We start from the raw sequence: 23,113 nt of genomic DNA, 5'->3' as shown, positions 1-23,113 counted from the left end.
TGAGGAAAATTAAAATTTGCAGCTTCTCACAGAAAAATACCCCTTCATAATTTAAATAATTATTTTTAATAAAATAATGAATTTTTTTCACCAATTCAATCTGTCAAATCTGAAGTGTCGAATTTAATGATCCCATAAAAAATCACCCATATTAGAAAATTTGAAAAAATAAAAATTATTCACTTTCAATAAAAACAAGAATTATTTCAAGATGAATATTTTATTGAGTTCATTTTTTCAAGTTAAAAACACACACATTTGAAAAAATGCCTTATTGACTTGAATTACGTCAGTGACAGGCAGTGACGTGAGTGCAGTAGTATTAATACAACAAAAAAATGATCACTACACAACTCATTGTTCATTTGGTAATTGGAAATGAACATAAAAAAATAAAAATAACTGTTTTCTCCATCTTTATTATATTTCATGAATATTAAATACATATCAATTAATTTTTATTATTTTAATTTCAAACAATAGAAGAATATTAAAAAAAAAAAGTGAATAAAATATTTTTTTCTTAATTTAACTTCAATCCATAAATGTTCACGCCAGAAGGCATATGACGCAGATGTTTAATTTTTTATAAGAAGTTTAACAATTTCGAATAATAATTTTACCAAATTTGAATAATAATTGGTGTATTCTTTTTTTGATTGAAATACTGGTTTTCATCGATTCTTCTTGAAATCAATAAAAAAATATTTTGGTACAGTTTGTTTCTGGCAATGTCAAAATGTTTAATTATTAAAACTTATCAATTATCATATTGCAAGATATTCAAAATTGAGAGAAAAAATATCATTCATTATTATGGGTGAACGTTTTGATCGAAGCTTTGAATGGAACTTAGAAGAGCTAATTACGATGATATACCAAGTATTCAAAGTTTGATTGAACGAGATGCATCGTTGCTTGATAAAATTTATCCACGAATTAGTCTTCAGCATTCTATGTTTGCTGTTATTCATATTTTAAAGAAAAAGTGATATTTGTTACTTCTAACATTTAACTTGTAAATATTATTTTCCCTTTGCATTGGGAACATTATCAAAATATTATTAAAAACATTGATTAATTTTATTTAATAATGCATGCACATTAAATCAATAAATAGAACTGGAAATCCAATGTCAGCCGTTGCACTTGTAGGAGGGAATCCTGTTGGATTTGCAACATTCTCAGATTATCCTAACAATGCTGTAGAATATAATCCATCAATGATGTGCACTTGGCCAGCATGGCTTATGACTCATTTTGGAGTAACAATAACGGTTGTGTAATTATTTTGAAAAATTGTTTTCCATAAAATAACTTTTTATAAAATGCAGGCACAAGATTCTTTGTGGTTAACATTTGCATCTTGTAATTTGTTTAATAGATCGCCATTTTTAGAGGACGATGCTTTTCTTCAAAAAAATTTCCTTTCAATTCCATCCACTGATGACGACGCATGCAATTTAATCTTAATTGCTTTATTCGTTTAATTGAATGTTATTTGTGATTTTTATGATATTATCTTGAAATGCAGATTCTTGTTTCAATTCTTCGATCATTATTTGTATCACTTCCGGACTTCAACCAAGTATTTTTATTTTGTCCTCCAGATGGTGTTCCATATTTGTCGTTGCTTCCGTGGCTCACTTCAACTTTCAGAGAAATAAGATGTAATACAGACGATAGCTTTGCATCTCGATGCAAAGTATTTTTTTGCCATCGCTTTGATTTTGTTCCTGAATTGATGATAAGAAAAGCAACTGTCGAAGGTTTGGCTTTGAATTTTTGATATAAAATTTTTTTCAGTTTATATTATTATTATTGTTGTATTTGTTTTTTTTTTCCTTCACTCATTAAACTTTTATTTAAACTATTGCTATTGTTGACTGATTTAAAGATAACGACGATTTAATTCCGATATTCAACGAACAGAACGTGAATTTATCGACAGCTGTGAACGGAGAGAAAGGAGGAGATTATTTCATTGCTAAGTCGATTGAAATGATGAACGACAAAGACATTGTGCTTGTGGCGGAGGTGTGAATGTTTCTATTTTGTGATAATTCTCTTCTTCTTTCTGTTTCTTTTCTTTTTTATGCTAAATGTTCACTGAACTTTTCATTATTTTCTTTTTCTTTTTTTCATTTTCATTTTCATTTTCATTTTCATTTTCATTTCCGTTTTCTTTTATTCTAACTATTTCTTTTATTTTATTCCAAAATTATTTCTTTTTGATGATACAAATTTCCTTGATACACATTTATTTATTTATATATTTTATAATATTTTATTTATTTATTTATTTTATTTTTCCTTTTATATTCCCCCCCCCCCCCTTCCCCACCTCCTTTCCACAACAAAAATCATTCATTTTCAGTACGAAGGGCGTGCGATTGGGATGATGTGTGTGACATCAAATGTGGATGTGTCTTCTCTGCAGGCGTCGTTCGATCTGTCTGAATACGACAATTTCGTGGATGAGCTGGGAAGTGTGCGAAATATTTTTATTTTTTTATTTTTAATTTTCTTTTCTTTTTTGTTTTTTTCTTCCTTTTTTTTCATTTTGTTTAATTCTTCATTCCACATCCACATCCGCTTTCACCTTCACCTTCTCCTTCACCTTCACCTTCACTTTTTCCTTAACCCCCATTTCCAACCCCAAACCCAGCTCCAAACGCTGTCTGCATCACATTGTACTGCCTCAAGCCCGAGTTCGAGCACCGCTCAATCGACTTTATCTCCGCCGTCTTCGACCACTTCCCCAGCCACCTCTACTGCTTCATCACTCTTTCCCCTTCTCTGCTCGAATTTCCCCTTCTCTCCCATTTCGTCCAGGTGTTTCCGCGCCCTCGCTCTCTTTACCCACACAGCCTGTATGTTGTCACTAAACACGCTTTTAAAGGCGCCCCGCTGAATGTGTCGCCGGTGGGGGAACAGGACTTTGACGAGCTGAATGAATACATACAGGGAATGAAGGTTTGGCGGAGGGGGAGGTTGAGGTGGAGATTGTAATAAAAGGAATAATAACAATGATATTGATTATGATGATGATGATGATGAATGATATTAATGCGAATTTGGAACATTTTTATCTTTTTTTTTAATTTGCCTGTTTTCTTAAACCTTTCAATAGTATTTCCTTCTCTCTTTTTTTTTTTCAAATTATTATTTTTTTTTTTAACTCTGTTTTTGTTAATTCTCTCATCCACAAAAATCCATTTTCATTTTCTCTTCCTCTTCCGCCTCCTCTTCATCCCAACAGGACGAAGTTGGAATGCGCGAGTTTCTCTCAATCTGCCTGCGCCAACAGCAGATCATCCCACCCGCCATCAAACAAGACTCCTCCGACTCATCTTCCTCTTCTGCTATCAGCTCTCTTTCTGTTGATTCCACTTTATCAGCACCCACACTCTATCACGAAACACCTTCACTTCAGACGTCAGCTGGCTTGTCAATCGTGCCTGTCCCCTCAGCCTTAGTAGCTCTTGCTGGAAAAGGGCTTAAAGGAAACAAAAACGACAGAGGAAATTCTTCTTCTTCTATTGTTTCTCCCACAGCAACCACAGAATCCATCCAGAATGTGCTCACTAGCCGACTCCGCGCGCATTCTGACTGGATCCGGCAGCAGGCGCGGCTCTACCAAATACGCTACGGACAGCAGATTGTCGGCCTTGTTGCTCTTTCCTTAGCCACATCTGTCTCCACACTCCGAAAGCTGTTCGACCTCATTTCGCTCGTCTCGCACGAGTCCGAGCTGGACGATGTGGACTTGGAGCAGCCGAAGCCTGGCGAGCTGGACACAACAGCGCTGGGGGGAAAGCCCCACGCAGACATCGTCTACTTCGCCCTCGACCCGCTGTTCCACACGCGCGCGCGGTTTGTGCTGAGAGAGGTATTCAGACTGTCTTCGGTGCGGATGCTCTTTCTCCGCTCTTACCGCTTCGGCGGCTGCCACGTGCCCAAAAGTATCCTCTCTTTGTTCACACCTGCCCCGCCCCGCAGGCAGGTTGTTCAGCCACTCGCAGAAACAGACAACCCTTCCTTCATCCCCTTAGACGATGCATACGCACGCATCCACCGGTTGGAGGAGTTTCCGGATCCCTTGGGCCCTGTTGGTGACCCCACCACAAAGCACATTCGTCCTCCTCCTCCAGCTCATTCTGCACTCCCACCGACACGCTGGAGCGAGCCGAGATTCGCGCTGAGTGTGATGAGGAGAGGAAGCTGCTTGGAGAGGAGGGCGATGGTGAACGGCAGGATTGTCGTGGTCGGCGCATCAGACACAGGGCTGGGTGTATTAGAGCAGCTGTCTTTCTGCTCTACAAAATTCTTCTCTTCTTTGACTCTTGTCTCTCCTCACGGGCTACCCACAATGGACTCTTCGATTGTGCCTTCCCCTCCTTTCCATCATCATCCGTTTGCTGAGCCGTTTCCGAAGGGGATGAGTGTGTATGAAGGGGCGAAGAAGGGGCTGGAAGGGAAGATGGGCAGAAACCAGGCAGAAACACCGCTTGATGTGAACCCGGCGAAGGAGCTGCTGTCGACAGAGATGGCGATTGGGCTGGAGAAGCAGTGGAGCGAGGAGATGCTGAGAGAGAAGAAAGGGAAAGGAGGAAGAGAGAACAGGGAGAGGGAGAGGGAGGAAGGATACGGGGGAGAGAGAATGGAGAGAGAGGGAGAAGAAGAGAATGAAGGCGATAGTGAGGATGAGATGGAAGACGATGGATTCGGAATCGACTGGAGTGGATTAGACGACTGCCAAGACGATGCCACGCTGTTCGCGCCAGATGTTGAGCAGAACACAGAAGAGTACATCGACCTCCTCCTTCAGAAGAAGCAGCGAGCGTGGCAGCTCCGCCGTTTTTACGAGGCTCGAGCGCTTTCGTCGCACAGGCTGATCCATCCGCTACCTGTCCCGCCGCTTGTGGCAATCAAGGCGAAGATCCCTGGTTCGCAGGCAGTTGTCCCCTTGGCGCCGTTGTGGTCGGCAAAAGTGGATCCGAAAGAAGAAGAAGAGGAGAGAGAGAAAGAGGATCCGAAGAGCAGTCAGAGTGCAGAGGAATTGAGAACAAGCGAAAAGGGAAAAGCAGAAGAGAAAAACGGACAGCTGCTGCCGAACAAGCCAGGCGTCATTGTCCGCTCTCCTCCATACATCACCCCACCTGATCCTTCTCTCCTTCCTCTCCTTTCCAAAAGAAAGAGCATCATCCCCGATACCCTCCCTTACCCTCCTCCAACATCCATCCCGCCTTCTTTCCTCTCTCCAACACCCACCACACGTCATTCGCTGTTCCTCCTCCCTTCGCCTTACCGCCCTCCCGCCCCTTCTCTTTACACTGTCTCCTCATGTGCATACACCGCAGACACTCTGTCCGGGTTGGGTTTGGAGCGCTTTGTGTCTGTTGTCCCCGGCGTGCTGCTGAACATTGACAGAGACAAGAGAGAAATCCTGCTCTCTGATGGCTCATCTGTTCCCTATGACATCCTCGTTATTGCCACGGGGCTGCAAGATCAGACACTTAAACGCCTGCCTCAACCACAAGCAGAAAACGACTTCCACGTCGATGTGGCGGACGGGGCGGTAACTTTGTCGTCTGAGGCAGACGCCTTCCGCATCCACCAGTTCATCAACACGCCCACACAGCCCGGGATGCCCCGCTGGATCGACGATGACGACGAGACGGGAGTTGTCTACGGCTCTTCTCTCAGAGCATATGCAGTGCTGCATGGCTTGTTGGCTGCGGGTGTGCCTGGCAAGAGGCTTATGCTGATCAAACCGGCACCTGATCCACGCAGCCAGGCACTGGACTCAGAGCGAAGACTCGATGGAGAAGAAGACCACGAAGTTTTGTCTTCTCCCTTTTCATCGGGTGCTTCCAATGGGCCATCAGCCACTTTGTCTGTGGGTGCATCGTCGTCTTCTTCTGCATCGGGTGTGCCTTCCACTCCACTCAACACACAGATGCTGTCGACGCTTCAGACAGGAGGAGCAACTCAGAGCGGAGCAGGAGCTGCAAATGGAGTGACGACAGGTGCAGCAGGAGTGAATGGGGTTGTTTTGAAGCCAGTTTCTCCATTCGACGAGGAAGAGACGCTGCGTCGTGTGGAAGACTATCTGACAGCGGCGGGCGTGAAGATCGTGGAAGGGTGGAATGCCACGTGTGCGCACACAGAGCTTGGCGAAATTCCAATCACAGCCGATTTTGAGGAGTATGGCACCGACCGCATGCAGTTCCGGATTCCGAAGCCGAAGAAGAAGTCGTGGCGGAAGAAGTTTGTAAAGAAGAAGGCAGCGCAGGTGGATGGAGAGCAGAATGAAGGAGATGCACAGGCAGAGGCAGACAAGTCGCAAGATGGCATTGGACCAGACGGAGAAGTGGAAGATGCGCTGGATGGGGAGCTGAGGAAGTACTTCACAGCAACTGGGAATGGGAGCGGGATTGGAGGAGATGGGGCAGGAGCAGGTGGAGAGAAGGAGAAAGGGGAAGGCGAAGGCGAAGGAGGGGAGCAAGAAGAGGAAGAGGAGGAAGACGAAGAGGAGGAGAACTTGGATGAAGAGATGGCGAACGACATATGGGGAGATTATGACGAAGACGAGATGGAAGAAGTCGAAAACGAAGGTGGTGAAGAAGAAGACGAAGACGCGATGCTTCGAGCACGAGCGAAAAGAAGAAGGGCGAAAGCAGCTGCACTTCTGGCAGAGCAACATGGTGTTCTGTTGGATGGTGTTGGGGCAGAATCTGAAAAGGCGTGGGCAGCAGCTTGTGGAGGCGATGCTTCGATGGGCTCGTCGTTGGGGGCAGCGCGGTTCAACCCGTATGCAAACTCCATTCCGCTTTCGGCTGAGAAGCAAAGGGAGGTTAAGTTAAAATCGATTGAGGCAGCGCAGAACAGGATAAAGAAGAGGATTGGGATGATCAGGGCACAGGCGGAGAAGAAGCTGGAGGAAAGGAGAGAGGCGTATTATGCAGCGAAGAAGGCGAGGCAGGAGGAGAGGAGGAGGAGGAAGGAGGCAAGAGAGCAAGCTGGGGAAGATGAAGAGGTGGAAGAAGAAGAGGAGGAGGAAGAAGAGGAAGAGGAAGGAGCAACAGAAAGGGAGATTGTGAATGAAGAGGAGGAAGAAGAGAATGCAAAGCGTATTGCTGCTCTGGAGAATTCATACAGTAAACTCGCTCGTTTGTATGAAAAGATAGCGAATCCTGAAGAAGACGAGCGGAAAATGGCAGAAAAGATGCTCAGCGGAACAGCTGGCTATGGAGGCGACATGGGAGAGATGGGAAAGATGGAGGATGGTTTGCTTTCGAGCCGAAGAGACGGAGGAGAAGGAGGAGGGAATGACTTGACATCTGGTGGATTGACATCGACATTGGGCAGCATGGGAGGGATGGGAGCAGGTTTGAGGGCGATGGAAGTGGCACAGCAGCAGCAGCAGATGCAGATGGAGCAGATGGATCTGCCACCTGTTCCAGTGACAAGGCGTATTCAGCTGAAGTGGGTGCAGTTTGAGGTGCCAAAGGAAACAGACATTGATGAGATCTGCCGCCCACCGACTCCGCTGAAGAAGAAAAAGAAAGAGGGGCAAGGGATGGGGGCATTGGGAAGAGGAGGAGAAGAAGGCGCGAAGGACGAGGAAGGCAAAGAAGGTGCGCCGGCAGTGTCTGTGGCACAGAGGAGGTTTGACGGGAGAGACGGAGCAGACGCAGAAGAAGAAGAGATTGACATCTTCCAATACTCACCACGTGTGCGGAACACGCGGCGTGTCTATCACGACGGCTCTTCGCACGCGCCTGCCCCGCCTCCTTCGTCTGGCCCTCAGCACGCGATGGACTTGTTCCGGAGGCAGCAGCAGCAGGAACAGCCAACAGAGATTCCGCAGGTGAACATCGAGTGCTCGCTGTTTATTTCATGTGCGGCACGGGACGTGGACACGAACCTGTTCTATGCGCTGAACGAGAACTCGATTGTTTACGACGGCAGGCTCACCGTAGATGAGAAGTGGGCGACGAACGACCCGCTCATTTTGGGTGCAGGCCCCATTGCGAAGTTCTCTCGCAAGTGCCGTTTCCCACACAGCCTGGACAGATACAATGGAAGAGAGTGTGGCAGCTTTGTGGGGTTGTATTTGAGCCACAACACAGAGCAGATCCTGACGAATGTGGTGGAAGGCGGAGAATATGGAGGGAGCATGGGCAATGGAAGCAGCAGAGGAGGAGGAGGAGGAGGCAATGGAAGCATCAGCGGGATCAGCCAGTCTGCGTTGGATTCGTCGCTGTCTGCGTCGAGCGGGGCAGACGCGCTGGCGAAGAAGAAGGTCATCCGGCCAAAGGGGATTGTGATTGGGAAGCAGACGCAGTTCATGTCGCAAGACGAGGAGGCAGTCGAAGAGGCGAAGCTGGGCGCGCCCCGAGCAGCAAGCTTTGTGAGCCCAGTGAGCGAATACTGCTATCTGCCAGGGAATTTGGTGTTCTTCAGGTCAAGATTGCCTGGGTTCTCGAAGAAGAGAGAAGTTAGGAAGGCGGAGAGGGCAAAGGAGGCGGCAGAGATTCTGAGCTCAGCGAGGGAAAAGAACAGAATTCCAGACAGATCGACCTCGGCAATGGCGAAGATTAGAAGTGATGTGGTATGTTTTGATGATTTTTTGCTTTCAATCATTGTAAAGGATTATTTTGATCTATTTATATTATAAATTTTATAATTTTTTTTTTATTTTCATAACATAATTTTCATTTTTAACTATTAACTTTGAACTTTCTTTTTTCTTTTTTCTTTTTCTGTGAAATGAAATTCTTCAGAGGGATTTGTGTGTTGACCGCAACGGCCATTTTGTGAGTGTGTGCATAGACAATCTGCAGCGCATTGCCTGTCTGAACTACATCGGCAGAGAAATCATCGAGACACCCAATCTTTCCAGTCTCATTGGACTCACACAGACAATCGCAAATAAGCTCTGTGCAAGATACGATGAAGGCGCTATTCCTGATTTGATTAGGTTTGTTATTTTACCTATGTTTTTATCATCTTCATTGTTTTTGTATTTATCGTGTTTGTTATTTAACTGTTTTATCTTATTCGCATTCAAATGTCAAACAATTCTATCAATTTCTATATGATTTATTAACTTTTCTTCAAAATATTTTTCTTTTTCTTTTTCTTTTTCTTTTTCTTTTTCTTTTTCTTTTTCTTTTTCTTTTTCTTTTTCTTTTTCTTTTTCTTTTTCTTTTTCTTTTTCTTTTCTTTTTCTTTTCTTTCTTTCTTTCTTTTCTTTTCTTTTCTTTTCTTTTCTTTTTCTTTTCTTTTCTTTTCTTTTCTTTTTCTTTTTCTTTTTCTTTCTTTTCTTTCTTTTCTTTTCTTTTCTTTTCTTTTCTTTTCTTTTTCTTTTCTTTTTCTTTTTTTTTCTTTTTTTTTTCTTTTTCTTTTCTTTTCTTTTCTTTTTCTTTTCTTTTCTTTTCTTTTCTTTTCTTTTCTTTTCTTTTCTTTTCTTTTCTTTTCTTTTCTTTTCTTTTCTTTTCTTTTCTTATCTTTTCTTTTCTTACTTATTTTTTTAATCTTAATCCAATCAGCTTCTTCCGCGAAGCATGGGCAACGGGACTCTACCACGACCGCTTCCCAGCGTTTCTGTCAGCGTTGGAGACAGAGCTGATGGAGAAGACTGAACTTGGCACCATCTCCCGCGCACTTGCTGCTGCTACTGTTGTCCCTGTGATGCCGCTGACTGCATCTTCTCCACGCAGCCCTGCTTCCTCTCCTCAGAGGCCAGTCGGAATTCAAAACTCCCCTTCATCCTCTCCTTCATCATCATCATCATCATCTTCTTCTTCTTCTTCCTCTTCCTCTCCATTGGCCTCTTCTCCCAAAGGCGAGCGTCCAAAGCCGATCATCTCAGCTGCTGCTACACCTGCACAGTTTGCCCATCTGCTGCGCCAAGTGCCGCGCAAAGCAACGAAGCAGCTGGAAATTCGGCTTGTCGAGTTTCTCCGCTTGTACAGAGAACAGCTCCCGCACTTTCTTATTCCTGACACCAAAACGAAGACAAGCAAGAACTGAAGGAAGGATCAATGAATGACAAAGATTTCTATGTCTTTTATCTTTTCTTTTGTATTCTTTTTATTTTTTCACTTCTCCTTTTTTTTTATTTATTTGTCTTTAAATTTGAATTTTGTTGAATTTGAGTTTTGAAGAAGCAATTTTCGTTTATTTTTTTGAAATAACGCGAAAAAATAATTCTTCAGCTCCTCATTGCACCCATCTCACGCTTCAAATACAAAGAACAATTGAAAAGAAAATTTCATTCTTTTCCCTTTCTCTCTTTCTCTCTCTCTATTTTTCAATTGTTGCCATTCTTTCTTCGCAGACAACTTTTTCGTGTCTATGTTAGCTTTTCAATTTGGAGGATTTTTTCTGAAATGCGAAGCGAATTGTGAAATGGAAAGTAAAAAAAAGAAGAAAGCCTAAAAAAAAAAAAAAACAACAAAATAGTTCACATAGAAAATTGAAAATTTTTTAATTTTATAAATCATTAAGTTGGATGTCCATCAAGTTTGTTTGACGTTTCTAACTTTTACTTGGATGGAGATGTGCAATTTGTGAGTGAACATGAAGTAAATGAAGATTCTTATGTATCAACATCGGTTGAATCAATGGAAGAAGACGAGGATTGCAAAGAAGACTCAGAAACATTAAATTTGTGTCCAACTGCTGTTCTTATGAATTGAAGTACTTGCTTTGCTCCTCTTCTGTTAAATTTTGTAGAATTTAAACAAAAAAATTCAAATACAAAGCATTCACAACATTGAAATAAGTTCATTTCATATTGCAATAAAGCAATAAATACTGAATTAGAAAAAGCAACACACCTTGCAAGATTTATGATTGAAGTCAGCTTTTCCTCGCTGCCGACTTCAACTCCTTCCATCCACATCATCCCGACTGCTTCCATGTTGCTGTTGGCAAATGTCATATTTGCTGTCATCATTGCATTCTGAGAGGCAAAGTTTTAATTTTTTTGTTTTAGACAAAAAAGGCAAAATGAGCAATAAAAGCAAAATGCTAATTCAAAAACGTGAATGCTATACTTCAAACCTTCTCATCTTTTTTTGTTGGCCAAATTGCCAAAGCCTCAACAAGAGTTCCTTCTCTTGATCTTTTTTTTGTTGGAATAACGGAAACTGTTGAAGCGCATGGAGTAAATAAAAGTGGAATTCCTGCATCAATTAGTGCTAAAGTTATTGCATTTATGGAAGTTGATAAAATCTTTTTAAAAATTCTGTAAATTGTGTAATGCTTATAGAAAAGAACATACGCAACCATCATCATTAACAACTTGCACGCAAATTGTGATAAGTGTTCCCGGAAGGAGCACTGCATGTATGCAATTATTTAACAAACAAAGAATGCGTTTTTCTGCAACTTTATATCCGACAGAAGGTCGTGCATCAAAATACGTATCCACTCGCTCATCCTTCTCAAATATAAATAGTTCTATAAACGCTCTATCATACAAATGCTTTTTTGGTGGTGCAAGAGATGGGCCATTAACGGAAACAATCACTTCGCTTTCACCTGTTGAAAAACAATCTTAAATATATTCTTTTCTTTCAAGCATTCACACCCTGCTGGTACCGAACGGAGCCTATCGCCCTTGAAAGCATCCCTATGTTTGACGAAAATCTTTGAGGCTTAACTTGCTCTATCATGCGCAGATTAAAAAAGGTTACAAAAAAAAAGAGGAAAACGAAAAGATAAGGGTTAGATCTGATTTCTTTCTTTAATTGATGGCTGGCCACGGTTTGTGATAATTATCAATTGTTAAAGTGGAATACATGCATTTTTAACAGGTGCTCATCCAAAACCAATAGCGCAAGTTTTATTCATCGTTAGCAACACTATCCTTTTTTTAGTTGGTGTTGCACTTTTCGTGCTTTTTATGTACATTGTATCCTCTAAAATAGCAGCATCTGTATTAATTACAGTTTTTGCTATTATTTCTGTAATTTTGATAATCCTACCAATTCTTGGTTGCATTGGCTCACGGTAATTATCATATTTCATTATTTGAAGTAAAATAACTATTTTTTTATAAAGTTTTGGGCCAAAAGGTAAAGAGGCGCATCTCTCATGCTTAGTGATATATTATTTCATCTTGTTCATTTTACTGATTGCAATTTTCATCATCTCAATGTTTTTCTTTTATTCCGATAACTTTGTAAAGCAAACAATATCAACTTTTGGTCAAGAGTTAGCAAATAGCCTAGCAGCATGGTTAATAAATGTTGGTGGAGTTGCAGAAGTTTTGAATGTTTTTACCGGTAATCCTGTTGTTGTCACTGTGATGATTGTTCTTTTATCAATTGTTTTGCTATTGTGTTTAATTTTATGCGCATATATAATTGGTTATGAGCTTTTTGTGAAAGTTAATTTGTCTTTTGGTTCTTTGTTCATTCTTGCAGCTGGTGTTGCTATTCTTGTTATGTCAATCATATTTAAAGATTTTTTAAACATTGGGGGAGATTTTTCATTCTTTGGGTGGATTTTACTTGGAGTTGGAATCGTTATAATAGTTCTTGGGAGTTCTGGTTGTGTGTGCGGAATGATGCCCCGAAAATGTAATATCGGCCTCCATCTCTATGCTTTGATACTAATTATTGTTCTTGGAGTATTTGCTGTATTTGGTGTTGTTATTTTGTTTTTCCCAGCAATGTTTTGGCAAAGCTTGGTCGACTCAATCAGTGATGCATGCCTTAGTAAAGAAAACATTGGAGGTTTGTTCTGTTTTTTTGTGTATTTGAATGCCATTCATATCGAATTAATATTTGCCTTTATTTTTAACGTAAAATAATGTTCAAATGAATTTTTGTGAACTTTGCTATAAATATATATATGTTTGAATATCATATTTCATTCTAGTTGCTGATCAGTGCCACAAGACAATGGACGAATACTTTGAAGCTACATGCTACGGCTACGGTGCAACAATTGCTGATGCGCCTTCGAAAGGACCCTGCTCAGTTGTCGATATTGTTGACAGAGTGGCTAACAACATTCTAAATGGAATGATGTCTTATTTGCAAACGGTCGCTTTCGCTGGATTGGTTATAGCGATTGTATTTCTATATGTAGTGCTCATTGTTCTGATTGCATTGAATTCAACTTGGGAAGTATGTCCCCCTTCAGTTGTTAAAAACCTTTATGTACAAATAAAAAATTTTTTTATTTATTGAAAATTTATTAGACACAGGGAGTGAAAAAAGTCGATCTTCTAATGGCAAAGCAGAAGACTCATTGAAATTGAGTTAAAAAATCTTATTATTATGCATTTCAATTCATTTTTATTTTTCATTTATCTTGATTGCTTGTTGTTATGTTGAATTCTTTTGCTTTTTATTAATTTAAGTAATAATTTGAATGAATTTTTCATTGTTTATGATTTCGTTAGATTTTAAATTAGTAATTGGGTAAAATATGGGAGTTATCAAACTTAACAAAGTCTATTTATAATTATTTTATTGTTGGCATTTTTTTTCAAAAATTCCTTTTGTTTTTTCTAAACAAAATAAAAATTACAAGTTTTTTCAAATTTCCGTTCGCACTCATAAAACTTCACTTTTATTAGAGTTAAAACTTGACAATGCTATTGCATTAATTCGAGTTTAGTTTTGTGGGTGTGAACAGAAATTTGACAATAACAATATATTCTAATTTCATTTACAAATTAAACAAATGGAGCGAAATTTTATCATAAAAAAACAAGTGTTTTGTACCAAACTTTTTGTCTATCGCATCATCATTTGTCAAACATTCACTCGCATAATAATGAAGAAAATAAGTAAATGAAGAGAAAGTCATAAAAAATAACAGATATTCACTGTTCTTGTTAATTGGAAACTCTTTTTGTATAATTTTTTTTCAGAAAAACAAAGATTTGATGAATATTTTGTTCATTTCATATTATTTTTTTTTGAAATGTGCGATGAAATACGAATGAAATTACTCTTCAACATAGGGTTATTATTTTATCTTGACCCTTTTTCTTTATTCTGACCCAAAAAAATGAAGTGAAAAAAATTCAAAAAACAACATAATTAAAAGAAAACAAAATCAGAATTAATTCTTCTGATAACTTTCCTTTTTCCTTCAGCTCGATTTAATGCATTATCTTTCTTTTCTTCATCAGAATCATCGTTTTTCACATGAAGAAATCTTCTTTTTATTTTTTTCTTTTCATCCACAACAGTCTTCACTTCATCTTTCTCCTTTTCATCCATTTCATTTTTCCTTTCAATATTCATTTTCAAATGATTTTCCCATTTCTCTAAAAGATTTTCGTCGGTTATCACTTTTCCATAAAAGTTGAATCTATTTCTTCGGGATGGAAGAGGATAAATAGATGATTCGGGCAGTTTCAAAAGAACTGGCCCAGAAGTATTGTGCAGAACACCGCTGCAGACAAAAGCTTTCTGAATTACAGAAGGTGATAATGCAGTGTGGATAGCTTGAGGCAGAACGTCGGAAATTGCAGCTCGTTTGGAGGAAGATGAAGAAGAAGAGGGAGCCTCAAATCTGTTTGTCAGTTCAGATTTAAACACAGCAAACACTCCTCTGTCCAGTGGTTGACAGAGGTGTGTGCTGTGTGGCACGAAGGTTAAAACATCGACTTGTTGTTTTTGGAATTCTCGCCAGATCGATGGATCTGCGCGAGATGCATGCGAGTCAAGAAGGAGAAGAATGTGTTCGTTTTCAAGTGACATGCGCTTTCTTCTTTCGATGATGGAAGGCAGAAGAATGGTGAGAGCATACCTTTTAAAGCACTCATTATCCATCCAGCCGCTTCCATTTGCCCAAATTTCCAACGTTGGGGATAATAGGCATTTCAGCTCTTCTGGCAGCTTTGCACTTGGCCACAAAATGACTGAAGGAAAGGCATATCCGTCAGCTGCAACAGCTGCTACGAATGTAGAATTGATCATCCTCGGTGGTTCTTTCGTAAAACCTGCTTTTGTATCTGCTGTATGCACTACAAGCTGTTTGGAGTCTGTGGGAACGCGCGTTGAAGATTCGTCAATGTTTATAATTAAAGCTGGATTGTAATTGTATTTTTCGTGCAGCTCGTCGAGTGTTTTATACCAGGGTTTTAAAACACTTCTGCACGAAACAGCCAGTCTGTTAATGTCCAGATTCTTCGGCGTTCCAGTTTTCAGCTCCGGATGACGCTTGACAAAGCCGTAAGTTGCAGACATTGAAATTTCTGTAAATGGTGAGTCTTCATCATCGTTGTCGTTTATTACATTTTCTATCTGAAAAACAAATGATTAAAACATATAAATAAAAATTTAACAAACCAATTCTCTTGTTTTTTTCAAAGTTAAACATGTTCCAGACTTTGCTTCAATGTGAATAATATCCAAAACTCTTTGTTCCTTTTCGCCAACAACTGCTGCAGGTCTGCCAATTTTTCCAACCAGCCTTCCTTTTCTCAGCGCTCTAACTGCATTTTTTATTCCAGTGCGACTGAATTCCTTAGAATTGATAGCATCAGTTATACGAACAACTCCATCAACAACGATATGAGCCATTCGCTCCAGCCGACTGTGATACTTCCTGTACTTACGCGAAGACATTGCCCGCTGCAGTTTTTTCTTACCTTCTTTTAATTTTATTTCTGTTGATATTTTCATTTTTTTAATAATATTTTTAAGATCATAATAATTTTTTATTTTTTTAATTGAAATGAAATGAAAAAAAATCGAAAAATAACATTTTAAACAAACTAAAGGTTTTATGCCCCATGTAACCCTCCAATTCCACACAGAAGTTCAATGAAGGGGCTAAACCCCCCCATCTCCCCCCCCATGCGAAATTGGGTTTGTTTCAAAATGTATTTATTTTTATCTATTGAATTCATATATATACTTAAAAATCTTAAAAAATATGAAATTGTGGGAAAAGTTAATGATTAATTAAAAAAAAAGGTCAAGATAAAAAAAAAAAGGTCGAGATAAAATTATAACCCTATCAGTTGTTCACCAAGTGAAATCTATTGCTGAAGTCCAAAATAAACGAGCATTCTATTGTTGTTTATTATAACCCTGGGTGAAGTGAGAAAAAAAATTTGTCACGTCCGTCACCAGTTTTCCACTCCTAAAAAAAAAAAAAGAAAAGAAAAAGAAAAAAAAAAAAAAATAGAAAATATATCAAATATTTAAAAAAATAGAAAAAATAGAAAAAAGCTATGATTGCGATTTATTTTTAAATAACTTAGTCTTATTTGAGAGAAAAATAAACTTTTGACAAAAATTCTTCATTATTTGATTTGATCATCATATCCCATAATAACATTATTTTAAATACAAATCGAGCAATTCTTTTGTTTTTCTTGTTGAAACATACAGATTCACAATGAAATGGTGTGAACATTGATAATTTCAAAAATATAAAAAGTCAAAAGTGAATAAATATTTGCTTTTCAGTTTTTTGTCCGTTCAAAAAGAGAAACAAACGTTGTGCTGTTTTCTGCGATTATAATATCGAAAAAGCAAACTGGTTGAATACAATCATAAAAGATACAGTTTGCACAAGTTGAAGAAATTGATAAAAATATTTTGCAACGACAAAGGTTAGGAATATGGGTCGTTATTTTTGAAAAGTCGCTACAGATCAAAAATTTGACCCATGTTAGTTAATTCAAAAACACTCCGTTACCATAATTCAAATAAAAACATCGAACTTTCACAGTGATGTCTGTTGGATTATAACAAACTTTTTCTTTCAGAAAAAAACATTTTTAATCAAAAAATTATGTATCAAAAATTTTGATCAATATAAGAATTTCAATCTTTCAATGTGAAAAGGATTTTATTGCTTGGACTATTTTGCGATTGTTGATTCATGAAATCTTCAAAGTATGTTTTGATTGCTTTTCATATACAAATTGAGTTTCGTTGATAAATCAATTTTTTATTTGATTATGTTTTTTTATTGCGCAGAATGTGCCTGGAATTTCAATAAATGCAAAGAATCCTCTCACAAGTTTGATAAAGATATTAAATAAGCAAGTCAAACGGTTTTCGTTTTGTTTTGATATGAATGCATAATTTATTCATAAAAATATAAACTTTCTTTTTTTTAGCTTGGAAAGTTTGCTGCATATTTCAGAGCACATTTTTTGAAATACCCTTCAATATGGGACTGCGAAACAGACTCTTAAGAAGAAGAAATGGATATTCAGCTGAATGATGTGAAATGCCAGAGCAAGACGATATTTCTATCTGCTGTTATTGATAACCATGAGGACAATAGGGAGTGTGGAGAGTTCAAAGCGCCATGCCGCTCATTAAGCTTTGGAATTCAGCACATCATTCCTTCATCTTATTCGAAATTGCTAATCTCCAAAAAAACAGTTGTTGTTGGGGAATGCGGTGCATATAATGTCAGCATACACTCCCTGGAATCTCCTTCATCCGCTTTTGTGTATCTGAACTCAACAATTCCTGGCAATGAAAGAAGCCTTATCTCAACCTCAGAGAATGTTCGGATCGAAAAATAAAAATTCACCTTTGACTAATCGTTTTCGTATTCTGGAGATTCTCTAATCCTCGAAGAAAATAACCAGCTATCTCTTCCATTTGTAGATTTTTCTTCAGTTAGCCAATCAGAAATCATTGAACATTCTGTTCTCAATTTGACATTGTTGAACATCGAAAATGAAATTCTGTATGTTGATAACTGCTCAGTGTTACTCCTTTCGTTCAAGAAGCCTTCATTTCTGTTTAATGGAGATGAGACAAATATTACAACTGTGAGATTGGAACAAATTGTGTCAACCACTTATTAGTTCAAACTTAGCAGTTGTTAAAGGATTTTATTTGTTTGGGTTGTTTCAGATAAAGTGAAGTTGTCCTTATGCTGTGTCCTTGTGATTAACAGCTCAACTTCAGGAACAATTTCTCCTGGAAGCCCATCATTCAAGTATTGCTCAAGGAATTCGTTAGCAGCTTCTGTTCTTTTGGTTTCTCTTCAACTTCTTTTCCTTCTTCTTAAAAATTTTCATAAATTTTTTCTTCTACCTCTTCTTCCACTTTACCAAATTATTCTTCTTCCTCTTCTTCCTCTTCTTCCTCTTCTTCCTCTTCTTCCTCTTCCTCTTCCTCTTCTTCTTCTTCATCCTCTTCCTCTCCTCCTCCTCCTCCTCCTCCTCCTCTTCTTCTTCTTCTCCTTCTTCTTCCCTCAAATTCTCCAAAAATGATCAAGTTTCATTGCAAAAAGAAGGAAAAGAAGGAAAAAGAAAAAGGTTACGACGAGATGAAAACGGTGATGATAATATTGTTTTGTAAATTTGATGGTTGATCATATGCAATATCCAGCAAATAATCAGAGAGCATTGCTTTATTTCATCACTTTCCATTCTGTATTTGTTTTATACAGCGATGAAGAAACAGATGTTGATGAATTATTGAAAAATATGACTTTTTCTTCATTTTCAATGCCATTTTTTTGTGAAACTACATCTCTAACAAAATTGCACAAGCACAATCTGTCCTTCTTTTGTCTCCACCATCGACTGCACATCCTCCTCAGCTGCAGCCTCACCATCCCTTCCAGCAGCCGCACAATATGGAACTACACCCACCGCCATTCTTTCTTCTCTTCCACCGACTGTACAATCCACACTTGTTGCTTCAGCCCAAACAATTCACACGTCACATTCGATACTGAATGAAACTCCTGCTCCAAGTTGACCAACACCATCTTGCCGCCTTCACAATCACATAATTCAAATACTTTTGTAAAGGCTGTAACTTGTCAGCTTCATCGCAAACATCCGGAAGCTGCTTCTTCCCTAAAGTTATTCGGCAGAAACACCATGAACATAGAGGCATCTGCATTCGTATTCTCCAACTGTATCCCCTCAAACAACCAACAGACATTTGAATCTCTTCTCCCACACCACTTCAAACACCATTCAATGACAGGAAAACTCCAATTCAATTACAGTTAACTCCTTCTGTACAAATTCCCCAAGCAGTTCCATCTCTGCAAAGTCTTTCCTGAACAGTTCTTCCCCATTCATCCAAGCCCACAGCACCGCCTCGCTCATCTTCTGCGTCGCTTTCTTCTGCCCCTGCCTCACCGCCCCCTCCCCTGCGCACCTGAGATTGCACCCGCCCTAGTCTGTTGCGATCTTGAATACGAATATCTACAGAATCTACGTCAGCTTCCACGTTAGCTACGACTGCAGTCCTATCTTCAGCAACTTCAACAAACGCTTCATCTGCACAGACGACCGCCGCGAGTGTGGCACCCGAAGCACATGTGCTGATATACACGTTTCTTGTTCTAGCGACACAAAGATTGTTTTTATAAGCTGCTCCCTCGCCGTCTACACCGCTGGCAAAGGCACCCCACCTGCCCCAGACAGCCCTGCACCTAATCCGCCAGGCGAAGTCACAAGCCACTCCGCCTCTTCCCGTTCTCTTCTGTCTGTCATCTGCTCAAGAAGCAAATACAGCCACTGCACGACATTCGCCTTCCCTTCATTTTTCTTTGCCATTGCTGGAACTGCAGTTCACATCCAGTCATCCCGCTCTCTCTTCGGATCATTATGCTGATACAGCGGAATCCCCTACTGCGCGCTTGCATTTCTTTCTGCTGCCTTTTCACACTCCTCTTCTTCCTCGTATTCAACACCTTAACTTCTGTTCCTCTTCCTCCTCCTTTCTCCATCTATCTCTCTCGTCTCTTTCTACAGTCTTTTCTTCCCTACTTACTCCAAAGTCCACTTGCACCGCATTCTCTTCCAGCTTCTTCACATTACCAGGCATTCATTAAGCAATCTCTTCATATGATGCATTCATTTTCATCTGCTCCTTCTTTTTTGCTCAAGCGCCTTCTGCTGCTTCTCAATCGCCTTCTTGAACAGCATCTTCTGCTCGCATGCAGTCTACTTCTGCAATTTCGACAATACAATCATCACCTTCAATTCCTTCTCCGTTTTGCAATTCTTCTGTCTCACAGTTTCATCAACTCCTCCTCCACAATCACCGCCATCACTGGCCTCGGCACCATTCTTCTCTGATCTCTTGCTGATCCCAGATCTCGTTCCCTCACTTCCACAACCTCTTCCACTATCGTTGTTTGTTTTTCTCACAACACTCACCCCGCTCCCCACTTTCACGAAAACCCCCTTCCCATTGAGATCTAGCCCAAGCATCACAATACTTCCATCCCCGATGCTCGCTGTGAACTTCTCCTTGTGCTTTTTACACAGCACAACAGCGGAATCAGCGAAGCCTTAGACAGAATTATTCGTCCACATACAGACATTAACAAAGAATACGGTGCAAGTGAAACTTCAATTTCCTGCATCGACCCCTTGCTGTTCCAACTCACCACAACGCCCTGCTGCGCGCATCGATTCTTCACTTCTCAATCCTCATATTAATCAGTTCCGCCTTCTTCTTCATCGTCACCAGCTGCTCCTTCACATCCTTCACCTGCATCACCTCTGCGTTGTTCCTCTCGTTCAGCTCCAGTTTCTTCCTCTAATTCATCTGGATAATCTTGTCCTTCTACTGCCACTGCTCTGTCAGCCCGCTCATCCTATTCTCCTCCTTTTCCTTTTCCAACTTCTTCTTCTTCATTTCTTTCTTCCAGCAAATGCAGCATTATCGCTGCAGGCGACAGTAGCACATCTTCCATCATCAGCCCCTCTGCTCCGCCGCCTCCAGCATCTTCTCCACAATCTCTCCCACTTTATTCACAGCAACCATTCGCCTCCTAATTTTGTTGTCCATCTTCATTACTCCGCATGTCTCGACTGCTTCTATCGGTTTGCAAGGAATTCAATGGTCAATGAAGCCAGCGATGGCTCAGGCGGATTGAATATTGGCAGTGACGCATTCACATCAACCGCTGTTTTGACAGGTTTTTTTACGACTTCTTTCTCAGGAAGTCATCAAGAAATGGGAGCAAAGCCACAAGTTGAATGAAAAGCATTACACATTGAACGAACACAGCACATTCTGTTCAGCAGAGCACAACAAGCCAACTTTGAAAACTTAGAGTGCATGTAATAGTGATTGAAGTGATTGAAGTGATTGCAACAATGGAAGCAACAACAACCCAGCTGCTTTCTTCACAACTATCCGTAGCCACCTCTCAATTTCGTTCGTCGCTGCTGCCGAAATGCATGAAGCCTCCACTGACGATGCATCCGAAGGAACAACTGCAGGCGCTGATGACGAAGGCAAAGATGAAGATGATTTATCATCTCCTGCAGCTTTCTTCTCCTTGTTTCTCCATCTCCAGAATGGAGAAACTGACTGGAGAGCTGCTCCAGTTAAAAAAGATAAAGAATTTTAATGGCGCTGAGAAAAGAGACGAATGCTGCAGTGCATCAGCTTCAAGAAGCTTTTTGATTCAACTCATCACACAAAATTGCAGCTCCTTTCGTGTCACAAACACAAAGTCCATGTTCAAATTAGAGACGTCAATCATTACTGAAATCTCATCTTTTTTGATCTGATGGAATAGTTTGAACAGAATTTCTTTTGGAAGGGTGTTGAAATGAGAATAAACGGATGTGCAAAAAAGAAAATGAAAAGTTGAAAGCTATTTAAGATATGATTCTTGATATGATTCAAAACTTGAGATGTCATTTCTTTTTTGAATATATTTTATAAAAGGACATAAATTTTTGAGAAATTATATGATATTCTTCATTTATGAATTATAACATTAATAACAGCTCAATATTAACAGCCTATTGAATTTCTTTTAATTACAATCAGCTCAGTTTCGAAATATTTTTCCTGTTTAATAATTTCTAACAAAAAATACTCGAATAAAAGCAAGCTAATTCTATTAGTCTTTCTGCATAGGAACATATTCAAAAAAAAGTCCACATACAGAAAATCAAAACGTTTATTCGAACAATTGAAATGAAAACAAAGAAATATGAACAAATTATTCAGTTGCTCCAAAAAACAAGAAAAAAAGTTTAAATTTCATAAATATGATTTAGCAGTGAAAATAATATATGAAATCTGTTTCATTGAAACGCAATATTCGGAGATAGGGTGACAAAACTGAAAAGAATAATACTCAGCAACATATGATGGTAACGGAATGATCAACATTTTTTGATCATTTTTGATCTAATTTTCAGATCAGTTAAACGTTTGCGACTTTTCAAAAAGAATTACCCATATGTCATTGTGAATGATTTGCATTTCATAAGAGAAATAAAAAGAGAACTGGAAGAACTGACAAGATTTGTTGTTTGAACGAGAAAGGAGGAGAAAAGAGGAAGAGAAGTCAAAGAAGTGCTTCTTTTTACGAGATAAATTGAAATGATAAATATTTATTGACGCTATTGTCGATTGCGAAATGAAGAATTTGTTTGGCTATTCAACAGCATTGCCCAGGTGCATCGAGCATCAAGGGATAATTTCAGAGATATTTACAACCGATGTATTTTTTGATTGAAGCAGCTTTGAATAACAGAGCTTTTGAAATTTTTGACTTGTTGAAAGGAAGATCCATTGATGTTGTTTTTGAGGAGATTCATAAACAAATGCAGAATGACAGAATTACATGTGATGGCTTGAGATTTTTCTAATTCGGTTTCAAGGCGATTGAAAGGAAAGATGGTTTATGAAATGGAAAAAGAAAAAGGGAAATATATGAAAAGAAAGAAAAAGAAAAATATGAAGATTTTTTCTTTTTATTTCATGCAACATTAGAATTTTTTCCGATAAAATTTGATGATTTTGTTTTTTCGTTTATTTTAATTTATTATTTTATGTATGAATGATTAATAAAAATATTTTTTCATCTTTCACTCTTCCTTTTTTTTATTTCTCAAAATTGAAAACAAGGAATCTTTTGATGTTTTATTCCATTATATTCAATTTATAATTTGCTTTTTCTAAATGATGTGAATAGACAAAAATGGACTTATCCTTTCGACATTTTCATTTTCTGATTTTCTTTAGTGAAAATCTTTTTTGAATAACTAATTTGAATATCAGTCTCATTAAAAAATGGATAATATCTCCTTTTCTCGTTGCTCCAGTCTGTATTTCATCCATTTCTTTTTCAAGTTAAAGTTCATCTCACC

General features: G+C 39.1%; 5 protein-coding genes across 5 annotated transcripts; 2 read left to right on the top strand and 3 right to left on the bottom strand.

The window, feature by feature from the left end:
• Positions 1 to 845: 845 nt before the first annotated feature.
• On the top strand, positions 846 to 10,473 carry MONOS_15367 (putative cilia- and flagella-associated protein 61; the record flags this gene model as incomplete). Its single annotated transcript, XM_067868234.1, has 10 exons — positions 846 to 958; positions 1,121 to 1,277; positions 1,335 to 1,454; positions 1,535 to 1,769; positions 1,898 to 2,037; positions 2,378 to 2,489; positions 2,669 to 2,976; positions 3,263 to 8,620; positions 8,793 to 8,989; positions 9,561 to 10,473. 10 exons carry the CDS (start codon positions 846 to 848, stop codon positions 10,042 to 10,044), a joined length of 7,224 nt encoding a protein of 2,407 aa, XP_067721838.1. The 3' UTR covers positions 10,045 to 10,473.
• Positions 10,377 to 11,693, bottom strand: MONOS_15366 (uncharacterized protein; the record flags this gene model as incomplete). Its single annotated transcript, XM_067868233.1, has 5 exons — positions 10,377 to 10,733; positions 10,854 to 10,978; positions 11,080 to 11,216; positions 11,386 to 11,559; positions 11,609 to 11,693. 5 exons carry the CDS (start codon positions 11,691 to 11,693, stop codon positions 10,613 to 10,615), a joined length of 642 nt encoding a protein of 213 aa, XP_067721837.1. The 3' UTR covers positions 10,377 to 10,612.
• A 54-nt stretch (positions 11,694 to 11,747) lies between these two features.
• Positions 11,748 to 13,959, top strand: MONOS_15365 (uncharacterized protein). The gene is made up of 5 exons (XM_067868232.1): positions 11,748 to 11,784; positions 11,835 to 12,030; positions 12,082 to 12,758; positions 12,904 to 13,154; positions 13,229 to 13,959. The coding sequence occupies exons 1-5, from the start codon at positions 11,772 to 11,774 to the stop codon at positions 13,280 to 13,282; spliced, it is 1,191 nt and encodes a 396-aa protein (XP_067721836.1). The 5' UTR covers positions 11,748 to 11,771; the 3' UTR covers positions 13,283 to 13,959.
• A 4,543-nt stretch (positions 13,960 to 18,502) lies between these two features.
• On the bottom strand, positions 18,503 to 19,543 carry MONOS_12722 (uncharacterized protein; the record flags this gene model as incomplete). The annotated part of the gene is made up of 4 exons (XM_067865366.1): positions 18,503 to 18,662; positions 18,739 to 18,832; positions 19,004 to 19,329; positions 19,377 to 19,543. 4 exons carry the CDS (start codon positions 19,541 to 19,543, stop codon positions 18,503 to 18,505), a joined length of 747 nt encoding a protein of 248 aa, XP_067721835.1.
• Positions 19,544 to 19,933: 390 nt separating this feature from the next.
• MONOS_12721 (uncharacterized protein) lies at positions 19,934 to 20,316 on the bottom strand (the record flags this gene model as incomplete). The annotated part of the gene is made up of 2 exons (XM_067865365.1): positions 19,934 to 20,248; positions 20,311 to 20,316. The coding sequence occupies 2 exons, from the start codon at positions 20,314 to 20,316 to the stop codon at positions 19,934 to 19,936; spliced, it is 321 nt and encodes a 106-aa protein (XP_067721834.1).
• Between the last annotated feature and the right edge of the window lie 2,797 nt (positions 20,317 to 23,113).

Source organism: Monocercomonoides exilis (assembly GCF_001643675.1).
Source record: "Monocercomonoides exilis strain PA203 chromosome Unknown scaffold45-810774, whole genome shotgun sequence".
Classification (NCBI taxonomy): Eukaryota; Preaxostyla; order Oxymonadida; family Polymastigidae; genus Monocercomonoides; species Monocercomonoides exilis.
This window is presented reverse-complemented; position numbering and strand designations above follow the sequence as displayed.